Raw genomic sequence first — 17,641 nt, forward strand, 5'->3', positions numbered from 1 at the left:
TTCTCTTACTGAATGGTGTAAGAGGAGGAGAGATAACCTCTGCAGCATAGAGGGGGAGTGGCTGCACTGAAAAGCTGTACACAAAGCTAGGCCTTCAGCTTGACTGGGCTCACTGTGGGAGAGAGAAGGGTTTATTCAAATGCATTTACAACTGCAGTTGACTATATTTGACGAAGGAAGTCAATAAGCATATCAAACATGAAATAAGAACCAATGATGTCAATGATAAGCGGATGCCTCTAGACTAATAATAGACTCCTCTAATGTTCCACTAATGTGAAAACATATCTGGTCTGTTTTGAAAGCTCGAGGGGTTACTGTCTCCTCATATTCTAGTAGAACATACATAAATAAAATTGCTTCTGTCACTGTCTAATCTTCATCACTGTGTAATCTTCATCACTGTGTTACCTCGAAAAAGGATGCAGTATACCGCTAAATGGCTGCAGTATGCAGGCACAGTCAGTGCAGTGGAATACAGGCCACAGGCCACACAGCAACACACCACTCAACCTGTCAGACCAAATTAGAAGGCTTTTTTGTTCTCCACAGCAGGTGCTGCAGCTGTTTACTGAGATGCTAGAGGGAAGTGATATGAATGAATGACAGGTGAACGGTTTCTAGAGAGAAAGGAACTAGGCCTGTCATAAGGATTACCCTGCAACGCCAGAAGGTGACCTGTTTTTAGACTGGTAATGAGGTGGAAAGTGGAAATGTTACCCCTGCTCCCTCTCTGCACCTGACACTTTCTATATACTGTGTATCTGGGTAAACAGTATTCAATATGTTTCGGTGAATAGTTTCTGAGATTTAACTGTGTGACCTTCTTAATTTTAGGTAGCTTATGTGATGCCGAAAAGAAAACAAATTGTTACACTTTTCTGTTCAGTAATTTGCCAGGTTGCTGATATCAGACAATATCACATGAAATCATCATGGCTTCTTCTCAGAAATAAACGTTTCACCAAAGCTTTATATTTATGTTATTTATGAGGCCATCTTGGTTTTTCATGACGCCATCTTGGTTAGTCACGGTGCCATCTTGGTTTTACCTGCAGTTGCCTGTTGTTATGGCACAGTAATATGGTTTTAATGTGCATTTGGTGATGCACGCTCATCGGATATGTTACGGTAACTTCCAGACAGCTTCTCTGAGTCGATGTTGCTTCGCTTGTTCTGGAATTGGAACACCGCTTAAAGTATTATATATTTAATGGCCATGCCAGTGAGTGAATTGAAATAGAGGAGTTAAGCAAGGCACGCTTCAAAATAGGTCTAGCTTTATTAGAATAGCATTGACATCATTTGGCTACAAAATATTACATTGTTAACAAGCCACTTGTTGGTTCAGCCATTCTGCTTGAGATGTCTACAAGGTGGCTGATTGATAACTATTAGAATTGTATTAGACAATAACGTATCATGTTTCACGCGATGAGAACCATCCCACAGGAAGCTTCCCGCAAAATATATGGGCTATGCTCTCTGAAACCACACCACATTGTTTCACTGTATCTCTTTGGGGAACTATGATAGATTATCACGGTCTGAATTGGCCTGGTTTCCCAAATTGCTACTCCGTAATAGAGGTTATGAAAATGGCTTCATGAGGATGGCCAGCCAAGCTGTCATTTGAATGTACCAGCACACAGCTCTAACTTTCGATGCCTCTCAGTAGTCTTAAAGGTCCAATGCAGATGTTTTTTTTTTATATCAAAACATTTCTGGGTAACAATTAAGTACCTTACTGGGATTGTTTTAAGTTAAAATGGTCAAAAAAGAAACAAGAATTGCTTCTAAGCAAAGAGCAATTTCTCAAGCGAGAATTTTGCAATGACGGTCTGGGAGTGGTCTGAGTGGGGAACAGAAAACAGACAAAGAGCTGTTATTGGCAGAGAGGTTTGGAACTCTCATTCTTACTGGTCTATTAACTACAGTAACTTACCTGCCTGGTGATTTCACCAGGCAGGACTAAAATCCATCCCACCAAAACAGGCTGAAACTTCAGGCGGTCTTTTCTAACAGCTCTTACACTACATTTTCCACAATATGCACACTATCTACCAAGAGTGTTTTCATCTATATTTTTTTCGTAGCTGTCTATTTACCACCAGAAACCGATGCTGGCACTAAGACCGCACTCAACGAGCTGTAAAAGGCCATAAGCAAACAAGAAAATGCTCATCCAAAGGCGGCGCTCCTAGTGGCCGGGGACTTTAATGCAGGAAAACTTCAATCTGTTTACCTCATGTCACATGTCCAACCAGAGGGGGAGAAAAAAACTCTAGAACACTTTTACTCCACATACAGAGATGTGTACAAAGCTCTGCCTCACCCTCCATTTGGCAATCTTACGTTAATTATATCCTCCTGATTCCTGCTTACAAGCAAAAACTAAAGTAGGAAGTACCAGTGACTCGCTCAATACGGAAGTGGTCAAATGACGCGGATGCTAAGCTATAGGACTGTTTTGCTAGCACAGGCAGGAATATGTTCCGGGATTCATCCTATGGCATTGAGGAGTATACCACATCAATCACCAGCTTCATCCATAAGTGCATCGATGATGTCGTCCCCACAGTGACTGTACGTACATATCCCAACCAGAAGCCATGGATTACAGGCAACATCTGGACTGAGCTAAAGGCTAGAGCTGCTGCTTTCAAGAAGCAGGACACGAATCCGGACACTTCTAAAAAAAATCACGCTATGCAGGACTAAGATTGAATCCTACAACACCGGCACTGACGCTTGTCAGATGTGGCAGGGCTTGCAAACTACATTGCTCAAAAAAATAAAGGGAACACTAAAATAACACATCCTAGATCTGAATGAATGAAATATTCTTATTAAATACTTTTTTCTTTACATAGTTGAATGTCCTGACAACAAAATCACACAAAAATGATCAATGAAAATCAAATTTATCAACACATGCAGGTCTGGATTTGGATTCACACTCAAAATTAAAGTGGAAAACCACACTACAGGCTGATCCAACTTTGATGTAATGTCCTTAAAACAAGTCAAAATGAGGCTCAGTAGTGTGTGTGGCCTCCACGTGCCTGTATGACCTCCCTACAACGCCTGGGCATGCTCCTGATGAGATGGCGGATGGACTCCTGAGGGATCTACTTCCAGACCTGGACTAAAGCATCCGCCAACTCCTGGACAGTCTGTGGTGCAACGTGGCGTTGGTGGATGGAGCGAGACATGATGTCCCAGATGTGCTCAATTGGATTCAGGTCTGGGGAACGGGCGAGCCAGTCCATAGCACCAATGCCTTCCTCTTGCAGGAACTGCTGACACACTCCAACCACATGAGGTCTAGCATTGTCTTCCATTAGGAGGAACCCAGGGCCAACCGCACCAGCATATGGTCTCACAAGGGGTCTGAGGATCTCATCTCGGTACCTAATGGCAGTCAGGCTACCTCTGGCGAGCACATGGAGGCTGTGCGGCCCCCCAAAGAAATGCCACCCCACACCATGACTGACCCACCGCCAAACCGTTCATGCTGGAGGATGTTGCAGGCAGCAACGTTCTGTTCTCCATGGCGTCTCCAGACTCTGTCACGTCTGTCACATGTGCTCAGTGTGAACCTGCTTTCATCTGTGAAGAGCACAGGGCGCCAGTGGCGAATATGCCAATCTTGGTGTTCTCTGGCAAATGCCAAACGTCCTGCACGGTGTTGGGCTGTAAGCACAACCCCCACCTGTGGACGTCGGGCCCTCATACCACCCTCATGGAGTCTGTTTCTGACCATTTGAGCAGACACATGCACATTTGTGGCCTGCTGGAGGTCACAACGGCGGAGGTAGTGGTCCTGCTGCTGGGTTGTTGCCCTCCTACGGCCTCCTCCACGTCTCCTGATGTACTGGCCTGTCTCCTGGTAGCGCCTCCATGCTCTGGACACTACACTGACAGACACAGCAAACCTTCTTGCCACAGCTCGCATTGATGTGCCATCCTGGATGAGCTGCACTACCTGAGCCACTTGTGTGGGTTGTAGACTCTGTCTCATGCTACCACTAGAGTGAAAGCACCGCCAGCATTCAAAAGTGACCAAAACATCAGCCAGGAAGCATAGGAATTGAGAAGTGGTCTGTGGTCACCACCTGCAGAACCACTCCTTTATTGGGGGATGTCTTGCTAATTGCCTATAATTTCCACCTGATGTCTATTCCATTTGCACAACAGCATGTGAAATGTATTGTCAATCAGTGTTGCTTCCTAAGTGGACAGTTTGACTTCACAGAAGTGTGATTGACTTGGAGTTACATTGTGTTGTTTAAGTGTTCCCTTAATTTTTTTGAGCAGTGTAATATAATTAAGTCTATGATTTGATAGAGCAGTCTGCCTGAGTGGTGGTAGGAGGCAGCAGGATCATAATCATTCAATCAAACTTGACTGCGTTGTCCCAGCAGCTCTTAGCAATGCTTGCTTCACAGGGCTGTTTATGACTTCAAGCCTATCAACTCCTGAGATTAGGCTGGCAATACTAAAGTGCCTATTAGAACATCCAATAGTCAAAAGGTATATTAAATACAAATGGTATAGAGATAAATAGTTGACGCATCATAATTCCTATAATAACTACAAGTTAAACTTCTTAACTGGGAATATTGAACCACCAGCTTTTATTCTCATGTTTTGAGCAAGGAACTTAAACGTTTGCTTTTTTACATGGCACATATTGCACTTTTATTTTCTTCTCCAACACTGTGTTTTTGCATTATTTAAACCAAATTGAGCATGTTTCATTATTTCTTTGAGACCTAATAGATTAGTATGTTGCCTGCGAGAGAAGCTCCTGACAATATCAGCAGATGCTTAGCTCATCCTTCATAGTGATCCCCATTGACCGAGATGACCTCAGCTGTCTCAACCTTTACACTGTGGTACTCTGAGTCAAGGGGCAAGCCACCCACTGAGTTTAACATATGAAAGAGGGATACCTAGTCAGTTGTACAACTGAATGCCTTCAACTGAAATGTGTCTTCCGCATTTGACCCAACCCCTCTGAATCAGAGAGGTGTGGGGGTATTGCCTTAATCGACATCAACGTCTTCAGGTGCCCGGGGAACAGTGGGTTAACTGCCTTTAACCCACACAGGTACTTAGACCGCTGCTCGAGATGTGAATCAAGACCCTCTCTCCTAGTGATCCCATTGACCCAAATGACCTCAAGTGTCTTGAACTGGCATTGTGATGCTCTTAGTCAAGGGGCAAGCTACTGACTGTATTTGAGGAGATGTTTGAGGTGAGCAAAGGCTGGCGTGCTATTTTCATCTGTTTGGGTCACAATTAGGCCTACGCATACCTCTGAAGAACACAACGTATAGAGACACATATAAATAGGACGATAACCCACAAAGGTATTGAGACAGCTGCTCGAGGTCGTCCTCTGATTGTTGCTGGTTGATTTGATGTAAGCGTTTGTTTTCCTGGAAGCGGAGGTGTAGGTCATTCTTACCTGCAGAGTAGAGGCCGCTGAGTCGCTGGTCTCTGTCAAACCCGTGCTCCTTGGTAGACTGGACACAATGTATCTGGAACCCGCCTTTGGCACAGGCTGTCTGACTACCAGCTTTCCTTTCCTCGTCTCCGCTAGAAACAGACTGTACCAGTAGGCATCGTTGGAGACCAGGGTGGAATCAGCGATGGTCGAATTCCTCTCGCTGATCACGCTGTTCCTACTGGGAGGGGCCGCTTTACTTGGCATTGGTTTCTGACACTTCAGCACACAAGTGACCAATATGGTGATCAATAACAGAAAGGACACTGAGCCGAGGCCGATCACCAAATATAGGTTTAAATCAGAAAATATGTCATATTCTAGAGGCACTTCCGTCATGTCGGAGTAGGCTTTAACGGCAGTCTCCACTGTTGATAGCTTTATGGTAACTGTAGCAGAGAGAGCAGGGTCCCCGTTGTCCTTGGCGATGACAACCAGCCGTTGATGACGCGGATCTCTGTAACTGAACATTCTCATAGTACGTATCTCTCCGTTGTATTGGTCCAGACTGAATAAGGTGGCGTCAGTAACCTGTAGAAACTGGTATGTAATCCGAGAGTTCTGGACCGAGTCCGTGTCTATGGCTATCACCTTGGAGACCAGGGATCCTTTATCGGTGGATCTGGGGATCTTCTCCTCCACCACGGAGCCGTGCGCGCGCCACGGAGACACTATGACCGGGTTGTTGTCGTTCTGGTCCACAATAACGATGTGGACAGTCACGTTACTGCTGAGCGGAGGAACACCAGAGTCTCTGGCCTCAATGTGGAAAAGGAACTCCTTCTCTATCTCATAGTCAAACGTCTTTAGTGCGTAAAGATTACCGTTCTCCGGATTGATGGAGAACAGCATGGACATGGAGGTGTTCACTATCTCCTTCTCTATGATGAAATAAACTAGATACTGGTTTTCATGGAGGTCTGGATCAAACGCAGTGAGGGAACTTAGCAAGGCCCCGGGTGCGTTATTCTCCATAACGGGTATAGTGTAGAACGACTTAGGGAACTGTGGAACGTTGTCGTTTACGTCTAGTAGTTCTAAAGTCATAGTTTCGTTGTCAGACAGCGTAGGGGAACCCCTGTCTGTTACCGTAAAAGTTATTTCATATTCTGGAACCTTCTCACGGTCCAGAGGTTGTGAAACTACTAACTCATAATAGTTATCAGAAGACTCTCTCAGTGCAAAAGGTAATGTATCAGCAATACGAATATCAACTATCCCATTTTCACTTGAATCTTTATCGCTGACACTAACCACTGCTATCACACTGTCTACTGGAATATCCTCCTTGACAGGGCTTTGAAACGATTTAATTGATATCTCAGGGTGATTGTCATTCATATCTGTGACCAAAATAGTTAATTTACTCTGCCCTGTCAAGGAATTAGGCCCCTTATCAGTTGCTATAACTTCCATGTCATAAATCCTGAAATCTTCATAATTAATCATTTCTTTGACTCTGATTTCACCATTTTTGGTATTCAAACTAAACGTTTGTTGGGTTTTATCTGATGTATAAAGACTATATGAATATACTATTTCCGAATTGGTTCCCTCATCTAAGTCTGTTGCATTCAATTTAACAACAAGGCTCCCAATTGGAGAGTTTTCCATCACATTAATGTTGTAGCTTTCTTTATCAAATTGAGGGGCGTTGTCATTCGTATCTATAACGCGAACAATGATGTTGGCTGTACCGGAGCGCGTGGGGACTCCACCATCGACAGCGGTGAGTATTAGATTATGAACCGCCTGTTCCTCTCGGTTTAAAACCTTTATAAGAATCAAATCAGCAAACTTTGACCCGTCTCTTCCGGTCTGAATCTCGATACTGAAATGCTCACTCTCGCTTAAGTGATACGTATTGATAGAGTTTGCACCAAAATCTGGGTCTACTGCATTGGTTAGCGAGAATCGTTCTCCTGCAGCGGTGGATTCGGATATATCCAGGTGCATGGTGTCCCGGCGAAATTGGGGAGAGTTGTCATTTATGTCCATTATTTCAACTTCAATATTAAATAGTCTAATTGGGTTTTCGATGGTAACATCCATTTTGAGGAAACAAGATGATGTCTTAACGTTGCATAAGTATTCTCTGTCAATCTTCTCCGCTATTAGTAGCTCCCCTGTGTCTTTGTTTATCTCCAGATACCTCTTATTGGCGATAACATCCAACCGTATTTTACGTCGAGCCATGATTTTAGCATCCAAACCCAAATCAGCAGCTAAATTCGCAACAACGGAGCCTTCCTCGATCTCTTCAGGAATGGAATAGTGAGTAACCGCAGATGCCGTGTTCAAGACGGCAGAGAGAAGAAGAAAGACCGCGACATACCTTCTCCGGGGCGCTCCACTAATATGCACCTCCATTGTTGGGATGTGCCTCATACTGCACGTAACGTTGGTGGCGAATCTGTGTCAAGAAAATTCGATTTGTAACCTTTTGAAGATATAGACCAAAACGACCTTCTCAGAAGCAGATAAATGTCAGCACCCGCGAGCAGTCCATACAGAATACGCATTGCCTTTATCGCTATGGTGAACTGTCATGGCTACCGTTCCATCACAGAAGAGTGCGTTTCATTGGCGAGCAGCGACCCTGTGCGCATTTTTAGCAGCCCTTTGCAACGTTGGATTTAATACGTGTTTATTGCACACTTTTTGGTGACATAATTTATGCGACGAAAAAAAGACGACGCACAACAATATTGCTAGAATGTGAGGTAAAGAATACATGATGAACATTGCTTTACTTAGGCCTATTGTTGGGTAATTGTGATTCCTTCTGGTAACAATACCAGCCGTTGTGGACAGAAATATTAGCTATCTGTTCGAGGTGAATTGATTGGTCAATGGTCAACGAATGGGATGTGAAAGTAAAATGGTTGTTGTTATTGTGAACACTTTCAAATGATGGTAGAACTTCAGCCAACAATTTTACGCATGGCAACTGCGTGCTGTAGCGAACCAACACGTAAAGTTGTTGCACATTACGTTAAACCAGTAGAGTCCGAGTAGAGCAGGACCGCGGGACGAATTTGTCCAGTGGTTTTGTTTGGCCCCCAAAGTGTTCTGAGCATAAGACTGTAACAACACCAGGAAATCAGTTCGAAGAGATTTTAATTTAAGAAATCTGTTACCAGGACTTCCCACGCATAATAGAGAGAAACATGGTGGTATACAAATGTAGGTAAAGTTTGAAAGAATTGTTTTAGTCAAACATTATATCTGTTTGGGCTTCTTCTAGTCAATTTGCAGTCTACAAATGATCTGCAATTATGTTCCGTTCCCACGACCATGCGCTCAATAACAAAATTGGTCCATGACTGAATCTAGATGACGATGCCTGGGGTAGAGGCTCAAAGCAGCGACTCGGAGTAGAGGCTACTGGACACGATGTATCTGGAACCCGACTTTCGAACAGGCTGTCTGACAAACAGCTTTCCTTTCCTAGTCTCCGCTAGAAACAGACTGTACCAGTAGGCATCGTATTTCTTACCTGCAGAGTAGAGGCCGCTGAGTCGCTGGTCTCTGTCAGGCCCGTGCTCCTTGGTAGACTGGACACGATGTATCTGGAGCCCGCCTTTGGCACAGGCTGTCTGACTACCAGCTTTCCTTTCCTCGTCTCCGCTAGAAACAGACTGTACCAGTAGGCATCGTTGGAGACCAGGGTGGAATCCGCGATGGTTGAGTTCCTGTCACTGATCACGCTGTTCCTACTTGGAGGGGCCGCTTTGCTGGGCATTGGTTTCTGACACTTCAGCACACAGGTGACCAATATGGTGATCAATAACAGAAAGGACACCGAGCCCAGGCCGATCACCAAATACAGGTTTATATCTGAAAATATGTCATATTCTAGCGGCACTTCAGTCATGTCAGAGTAGGCTTTAACGGCAGTCTCCACTGTTGAGAGCTTTATGGTAACTGTAGCAGAGAGAGCAGGGTCCCCGTTGTCCTTGGCGATGACAACCAGCCGTTGATGACGCGGATCTCTGTAACTGAACATTCTCATAGTACGTATCTCTCCGTTGTATTGGTCAATACTGAATAGAGTGGCGTCAGTAACCTGTAGAAACTGGTATGTAATCCGAGAGTTCTGGACCGAGTCAGTGTCTATGGCTATCACCTTGGAGACCAGGGATCCTTTATCGGTGGATCTGGGGATCTTCTCCTCCACCACGGAGCCGTGCGCGCGCCACGGAGACACTATGACCGGGGTGTTGTCGTTCTGGTCCACAATAATGATGTGGACAGTCACGTTACTGCTGAGCGGAGGAACACCAGAGTCTCTGGCCTCAATGTGGAAAAGGAACTCCTTCTCTATCTCATAGTCAAACGTCTTTAGTGCGTAAAGATTACCGTTTTCCGGATTGATGGAGAACAGCATGGACATGGAGGTGTTCACTATCTCCTTCTCTATGATGAAATAAACTAGATACTGGTTTTCATGGAGGTCTGGATCAAACGCAGTGAGGGAACTTAGCAAGGCCCCAGGTGCGTTATTCTCCATAACGGGTATAGTGTAGAACGACTGGGGGAACTGTGGAACGTTGTCGTTAACGTCTAGTAGTTCTAAAGTCATAGTTTCGTTGTCAGATAGCGGAGGGGATCCCCTGTCTGTTACCGTAAAGGTGATTTCATATTCAGGAACCTTCTCACGATCCAGAGGTTGTGAAACTACCAACTCGTAATAGTTATCAGAAGACTCTCTTAGTGCAAATGGCAATTGATCAGCAATATGGAGGTCAACTATACCATTTTCACCTGAATCTTTATCGCTGACACTAACAATTGCTATCACAGTGTCTATGGCTACATTTTCCTTTATAGGACTTTGAAACGATTTTATGGACATTTCTGGATGATTGTCATTCATATCTGTAACTAAAATAGTTAATTTACACTGCCCTGTCAAGGAATTGTGTCCCTTGTCCATTGCTATGACTTCCATATCATAAATCCTGAAATCTTCATAATTAATCATTTCTTTGACTCTGATTTCACCACTATTAGAATTCAAACTGAAAATTGCTTGTGTTTTCTCTGATGTATAAAGGCTATATGAGTATATTATTTCCGAATTGGTTCCCTCATCTAAGTCAGTTGCATTCAATTCAATCACAAGGTTTCCAATTGGGGCGTTTTCCATCACATTGATGGTGTAGCTTTCTTTGTCAAATTGAGGAGCGTTGTCATTCGTATCTAGAACGCGAACAATGATGTTGGCTGTGCCTGTGCGTGCGGGGACTCCGCCATCTACAGCGGTAAGTATTAGGTTATGGACCGCCTGCTCCTCTCGGTCTAAAGCATTTTTTAGAACCAAATCAGCAAACTTTGACCCGTCTCTCCCGGTTTGAATCTCTATACTAAAATGCTCTTCATCACTTAAGTGATACGACTTTACAGAGTTTGTACCGAAATCTGGGTCAACTGCATTGTTTAGCGAGAATCGTTCACCTGCCGGGGTGGATTCAGATATATCCAGGTGCATGGTGTCCCTGCGAAAATGGGGCACGTTGTCATTTATGTCCATTATTTCCACTTCAATATTAAACATTCGTATTGGTTCTTCAATCGAAACATCCATTTTGAGGAAACAAGATGGATTTTTGCTGTTGCATAGGTATTCTCTGTCAATCTTCTCCGCGATGAATAGCTCTCCCGTTTCTTTGTTTATCTCCAGATACCTCTTATTGGCGATAACATCCAACCGTACTTTACGCTTAACTAAGGTTTTCGCATCAAGACCCAAATCAGCAGCCAAATTAGCAACAATAGAGCCTTCCTCCATTTCTTCGGGTATAGAATAGTGAGTAACCGCACATGCTTTGTTCATGGCGGTAGAGAAAATAAGAAATACCGAGACGTACCTTCTCCAGTGCTGTGCACTGATGTGCATCTCCATTGTTGTATTGCTTATCTCTGTGCGTAATGCACCACAACGAAAATATTAAGTTGTGTTGAATTTACGTCAAGAAAACGAGACGACCTTGTAACGTTTTGAAGATGGACAAAAATTATATCGAAGGAATCGAAATTCAGGACCGGAAAATGTTCACACACAAGCGGCACTGCGTCTATCACTATGAGGAACTGTCATGGCGACGATTACATCACATAATAGTGCGTTTTATTGGTGAACAGTGACACTTTGCGCATTTTGCCAGCCTATGCAGCTCTGAAATTGCAAACATTGCAAACGTTTAGGTTTTATTATTAGTGCGTTTAAACTTGAAGTATTCTGTGAGAACAGTTGCAACGGGACAACAGTGACTTTTCAACTTGTGAATTGAATGATGTGGTTGCATATAAGTACATTGAATGTGTAGCTGGAACTGTTGATTGCAAAAAAAAAGTGCAATCAACACGTGGTCGAACTTGAGTCAACCTATTCATCAATTTTACGCACGATAATTGTGCACTGAAGAAAACAACTCTATCAAATGTATTGCTATTTATATTAAAGAATGGGTGTAAGTCATTCTTACCTGCAGAGTAGAGGCTGCTGAGTCACTAGTCTCTGTCAGGCCAGTGCTCCTTGGTAGACTGGACACAATGTATCTGGAGCCCGCCTTTGGCACAGGCTGTCTAACTACCAGCTTTCCTTTCCTCGTCTCCGCTAGAAACAGACTGTACCAGTAGGCATCGTTGGAGACCAGGGTGGAATCTGCGATGGTTGAGTTCCTCTCGCTGATCACGCTGTTCCTACTGGGAGGAGCCGCATTGCTGGGCTTTGGTTTCTGACACTTCAGCACACAGGTGACCAATATTGTGATCAATAACAGAAAGGACACTGAGCCCAGGCCGATCACCAAATACAGGTTTAAGTCTGAAAATATGTCATATTCTAGAGGCACTTCAGTCATGTCAGAGTAGGCTTTAACGGCAGTCTCCACTGTTGATAGCTTTATGGTAACTGTAGCAGAGAGAGCAGGGTCCCCGTTGTCCTTGGCGATGACAACCAGCCGTTGATGACGCGGATCTCTGTAACTGAACATTCTCATAGTACGTATCTCTCCGTTGTATTGGTCCAGACTGAATAAGGTGGCGTCAGTAACCTGTAGAAACTGGTATGTAATCCGAGAGTTCTGGACCGAGTCCGTGTCTATGGCTATCACCTTGGAGACCAGGGATCCTTTATCGGTGGATCTGGGGATCTTCTCCTCCACCACGGAGCCGTGCGCGCGCCACGGAGACACTATGACCGGGGTGTTGTCGTTCTGGTCCACAATAATGATGTGGACAGTCACGTTACTGCTGAGCGGAGGAACACCAGAGTCTCTGGCCTCAATGTGGAAAAGGAACTCCTTCTCTATCTCATAGTCAAACGTCTTTAGTGCGTAAAGATTACCGTTCTCCGGATTGATGGAGAACAGCATGGACATGGAGGTGTTCACTATCTCCTTCTCTATGATGAAATAAACTAGATACTGGTTTTCATGGAGGTCTGGATCAAACGCAGTGAGGGAACTTAGCAAGGCCCCAGGTGCATTATTCTCCATAACGGGTATAGTGTAGAACGACTGGGGGAACTGTGGAACGTTGTCATTTACGTCTAGTAGTTCTAAAGTCATGGTTTCGTTGTCAGATAGTGGAGGGGAACCCCTGTCTGTTACGGTAAAAGTTATGTCATATTCTGGGACCTTCTCACGATCCAGAGGTTGTGAAACTACCAGCTCATAATAGTTATCAGAAGACGCTCGAAGCGCAAAAGGTAATTGATCCGCAATGTGAATATTGACGATTCCATTTTCACCTGAATCTTTATCGCTGACACTCACAACTGCTATCACAGTGTCTATGGCTACATTTTCCTTTATAGGACTTTGAAACGATTTTATGGACATTTCTGGATGATTGTCATTCATATCTGTAACTAAAAGTGTTAATTTACACTGACTTGACAAGGAATTCGCTCCTTTATCTGTTGCTATGACTTCCATGTCATAAATCCTGAAATCTTCATAATTTATCATTTCTTTTACCGTTATTTCTCCATTGTTAGCGTTTAAACTGAAAGTGCCTTGCGTTTTCTCCGATGTATACAAACTATATGAATATGTTATTTCCGAATTGGTGCCCTCATCTAAGTCTGTTGCATTCAATTTAACAACAAGACTTCCAATTGGAGAGTTTTCAATTATATCGATTTTGTACGTGTCTGTATTAAACTTAGGGGCGTTGTCATTTGTATCCAGAACCCGAACAATGATGTTGGCTGTTCCGGAGCGCGCGGGGACTCCGCCATCTACAGCGGTGAGTATTAGATTATGAACCGCCTGCTGCTCTCGGTCTAAAGCCTTTTTCAGTATCAAATCAGCAAATTTTGCTCCATCTCTACCAGTCTGTATTTCGATATTGAAATGTTCACTCTCACTTAGGTGGTAGGTTTTAACAGTGTTGCTACCAACGTCCGGGTCCACTGCATTGTTCAGAGAGAATCGCTCACCCACGGGAGTAGACTCTGATATATCCAAATCCATTGTGTCCCGTCGAAAATGTGGCGCGTTGTCGTTTATATCCATGATTTCTAATTCTATATTGAACATCCTTATTGGATTTTCAATTGTTGCATCCATTTTAAGAAAACATGATGTTGCTGTCTTAGTTGGACAAAGAGATTCCCTGTCCAACCTTTCGACGATATACAGCTCGCCAGTCTCTTTGTTAACGTCCAGATATTTTGTGTTGGCAATAACATCCAAGCGCATCTTGCGTTTACTGAGACTGTTCATGTTCAGCCCCAAATCAGAGGCCAGATTAGCAATAACGGAGCCTTCCTCCATTTCCTCGGGAACAGAATAGTGAGTAACCGCATACATCGTGTTCAGGGTGGCAGAGAAAAGAAGAAAGACCGATACGTACCTTTTACAGGGCTGAACGATGCGATGTTCAGCCATCGTTTGACTGTTTTCCGCAATGCAACAAAATGGGACCTTTTTGAATATGAGAAGACGAGACGACGACAATTCCGGCGTTGTAATGCAATGCAATTTAAATTATCATTTGTCAAAGACGGATTCAGGACCAGGGAGCTGTTCACATGAAATTGCCTTACTGTCTTGCTAGCGACGAACTGTCATGGCGACTGTTACATCACAGAATAGTGGGTTTTATTGGTGAGCAGCGACGCTTTGCGCATTTTACCAGACCACCTTACAATTGGAAATATGTTCACCTTTCTGGTGAGACTAACTGTTGGATTAAGGAAATACATATGTCCAAATATGTTTGTTTTTTAAATACAACTTTTATTCATTATCTGTATATATTTGTGCCCTGGTTTTACGCACGGGACTACAGCAAACTGTATATATAGCATAGCATTGAAGTATGTTATAATAAATTAAGAGTATACTCTTACTTGCAAAGTAGAGGCCGCTGAGTCGCTGGTCTCTGTCAATCCCGTGCTCCTTGGTAGACTGGACACAATGTATCTGGAACCCGCCTTTGGCACAGGCTGTCTGACTACCAGCTTTCCTTTCCTCGTCTCCGCTAGAAACAGACTGTACCAGTAGGCATCATTGGAGACCAGGGTGGAATCCGCGATAGTCGAATTCCTCTCGCTGATCACGCTGTTCCTACTGGGAGGGGCCGCTTTACTTGGCATTGGTTTCTGACACTTCAGCACACAGGTGACCAATATGGTGATCAATAACAAAAAGGACACTGAGCCTAGGCCAATCACCAAATACAGGTTTAAATCTGAAAATATGTCATATTCTAGAGGCACTTCAGTCATGTCAGAGTAGGCTTTAACGGCAATCTCCACTGTTGAGAGCTTTATGGTAACTGTAGCAGAGAGAGCTGGGTCCCCGTTGTCCTTGGCGATGACAACCAGTCGTTGATGACGCGGATCTCTGTAACTGAACATTCTCATAGTACGTATCTCTCCGTTGTATTGGTCCAGACTGAATAAGGTGGCGTCAGTAACCTGTAGAAACTGGTATGTAATCCGAGAGTTCTGGACCGAGTCCGTGTCTATGGCTATCACCTTGGAGACCAGGCATCCTTTATCGGTGGATCTGGGGATCTTCTCCTCCACCACGGAGCCGTGCGCGCGCCACGGAGACACTATGACCGGGGTGTTGTCGTTCTGGTCCACAATAATGATGTGGACAGTCACGTTACTGCTGAGCGGAGGAACACCAGAGTCTCTGGCCTCAATGTGGAAAAGGAACTCCTTCTCTATCTCATAGTCAAACGTCTTTAGTGCGTAAAGATTACCGTTCTCCGGATTGATGGAGAACAGCATGGACATGGAGGTGTTCACTATCTCCTTCTCTATGATGAAATAAACTAGATACTGGTTTTCATGGAGGTCTGGATCAAACGCAGTGAGGGAACTTAGCAAGGCCCCAGGTGCGTTATTCTCCATAACGGGAATAGTGTAGTACGACTGGGGGAACTGTGGAACGTTGTCGTTAACGTCTAGTAGTTCTAAAGTCATAGTTTCGTTGTCAGATAGCGGAGGGGATCCCCTGTCTGTTACGGTAAAGGTGATTTCATATTCAGGGACTTTCTCACGATCCAGAGGTTGTGAAACTACCAACTCATAATAGTTATCAGAAGACTCTCTTAGTGCAAAAGGTAATTGATCCGCAATGTGAATATCGACTTTTCCATTGTCACCTGAATCTTTATCGCTGACACTAACCACTGCTATCACACTGTCTACTGGAATATCCTCCTTGACTGGACTTTGAAAGGATTTGATGGAGATTTCAGGATGATTATCATTCATATCTGTGACTAGAATAGTTAACTTACACTGTCCTGATAAGGAATTGGTCCCCTTGTCGGTTGCTATGACTTCCATATCATAGATTCTAAAATCTTCATAATTAATCATTTCTTTTACTCTGATTTCTCCGTTAGTTGGGTTCAAACTGAATGTTTCTTGAGCCTTTTCGGATGTATACAAACTAAATGAATAGACGATGTCGGAATTAGTACCATCATCTATATCAGTTGCGTTCAATTTAACTACAAGACTTCCAAATGGATAGTTCTCCATTATGTTTATATTGTAATTATCCTTTTCAAATTGAGGGGCGTTGTCATTCGTGTCCAGCACGCGAACAATGATGTTGGCTGTTCCGGAGCGCGCGGGGACTCCGCCATCTACAGCGGTGAGTATTAGATTATGAACCGCCTGCTCCTCTCGGTCTAAAGTCTTTTTCAAAATTAGATCAGCAAACTTTGACCCGTCTCTCCCAGTCTGAACTTCAATATTAAAATGCTCACTTTCACTGAGATAGTATGTTTTAACTGAGTTTGTACCGACATCAGAATCCACTGCATTGTTTAAGGAAAATCTTTCCCCAGTTGGCGTGGATTCAGATATGTCCAGATATATGGAATCTCGTCGAAAGTTCGGTGCATTGTCATTGATATCCATTATTTCCAATTCGATGTTGAATATTCGTATTGGGTTTTCGATTGTCGCATCCAATTTCAGAAAACAAGTCGTGGCTGTTTTAGAAGCGCAGAGATATTCTCGATCTATCTTCTCAACGATGTACAGTTCGCCCGTTTCTTTGTTCACATCCAAGTATTTCTTATTGGCAATGATGTCTAACCGCATCTTCCGTCTACTCAGTGTTTTCACGTCCAGTCCCAAATCAGCGGCTAGATTAGCAACAACAGAGCCTTCCTCCATTTCTTCGGGAATAGAATAATGGGTAACGGCAGACAACGTGTTCATAGTGGCAGAGAATAAAATAAAAACCGACACGTACCTTTTCCAGGGCTGAAGGACACAATGTGCCTCCATCGTTTGATTGTTTTGATCCGTGAGTGAAGCACTATAGAAAACGATACCTTTTGATGGTGGTATGAGAAGCCAAACGTGTCGACCGTTGTAACGAGATGTATTTTAGATCATCCTTTTCACAGCGAAGGATTCGGGACCAAGGAGACGTCCACAAATTGCATTGCTTTCTTCACTCTAACGAACTGTCATGGCGACTGTTACATCACAGAAGAGTTCGTTTTACTGGTGAGCAGCGACACTTCGCGCATTTTACCAGCATTCACACCATTGAATTTAAACCGGAGAGGAAAGTTTAATTGATTAAAATCGGTATAATAGAAACAATAGTTCTAAATGTTTTTGTTGTT

At 43.8% G+C, this 17,641-nt stretch overlaps 1 protein-coding gene across 11 annotated transcripts in view; it reads right to left on the reverse strand.

Annotated features, from left to right (window-relative positions):
• The window catches only part of LOC110487718 (protocadherin alpha-C2), a 37,373-nt gene that overhangs the window by 7,736 nt on the left and 11,996 nt on the right, over positions 1-17,641 (reverse strand). For 2 of the 11 annotated variants that reach the window (XM_090198279.1, XM_090198280.1), the window contains exon 1: positions 14,883-17,502. The exons of 4 other annotated variants lie outside the window; for them this stretch is intronic. In XM_090198279.1, the coding sequence (XP_090054405.1) occupies positions 14,883-17,294 (2,412 nt within the window). In that variant the 5' untranslated portion in view covers positions 17,295-17,502. Of the gene's footprint in view, positions 1-5,476; positions 8,812-9,014; positions 11,616-12,006; positions 14,621-14,882; positions 17,503-17,641 lie in introns of those variants that run through there. 5 more of the 11 variants (XM_036942841.2, XM_036942843.2, XM_036942832.2 and 2 more) reach the window with 3 other exon arrangements.

This window comes from Oncorhynchus mykiss, chromosome 14 (genome assembly GCF_057628025.1).
Source record: "Oncorhynchus mykiss isolate SJ-2025 chromosome 14, ASM5762802v1, whole genome shotgun sequence".
Taxonomy (NCBI): Eukaryota; Metazoa; Chordata; class Actinopteri; order Salmoniformes; family Salmonidae; genus Oncorhynchus; species Oncorhynchus mykiss.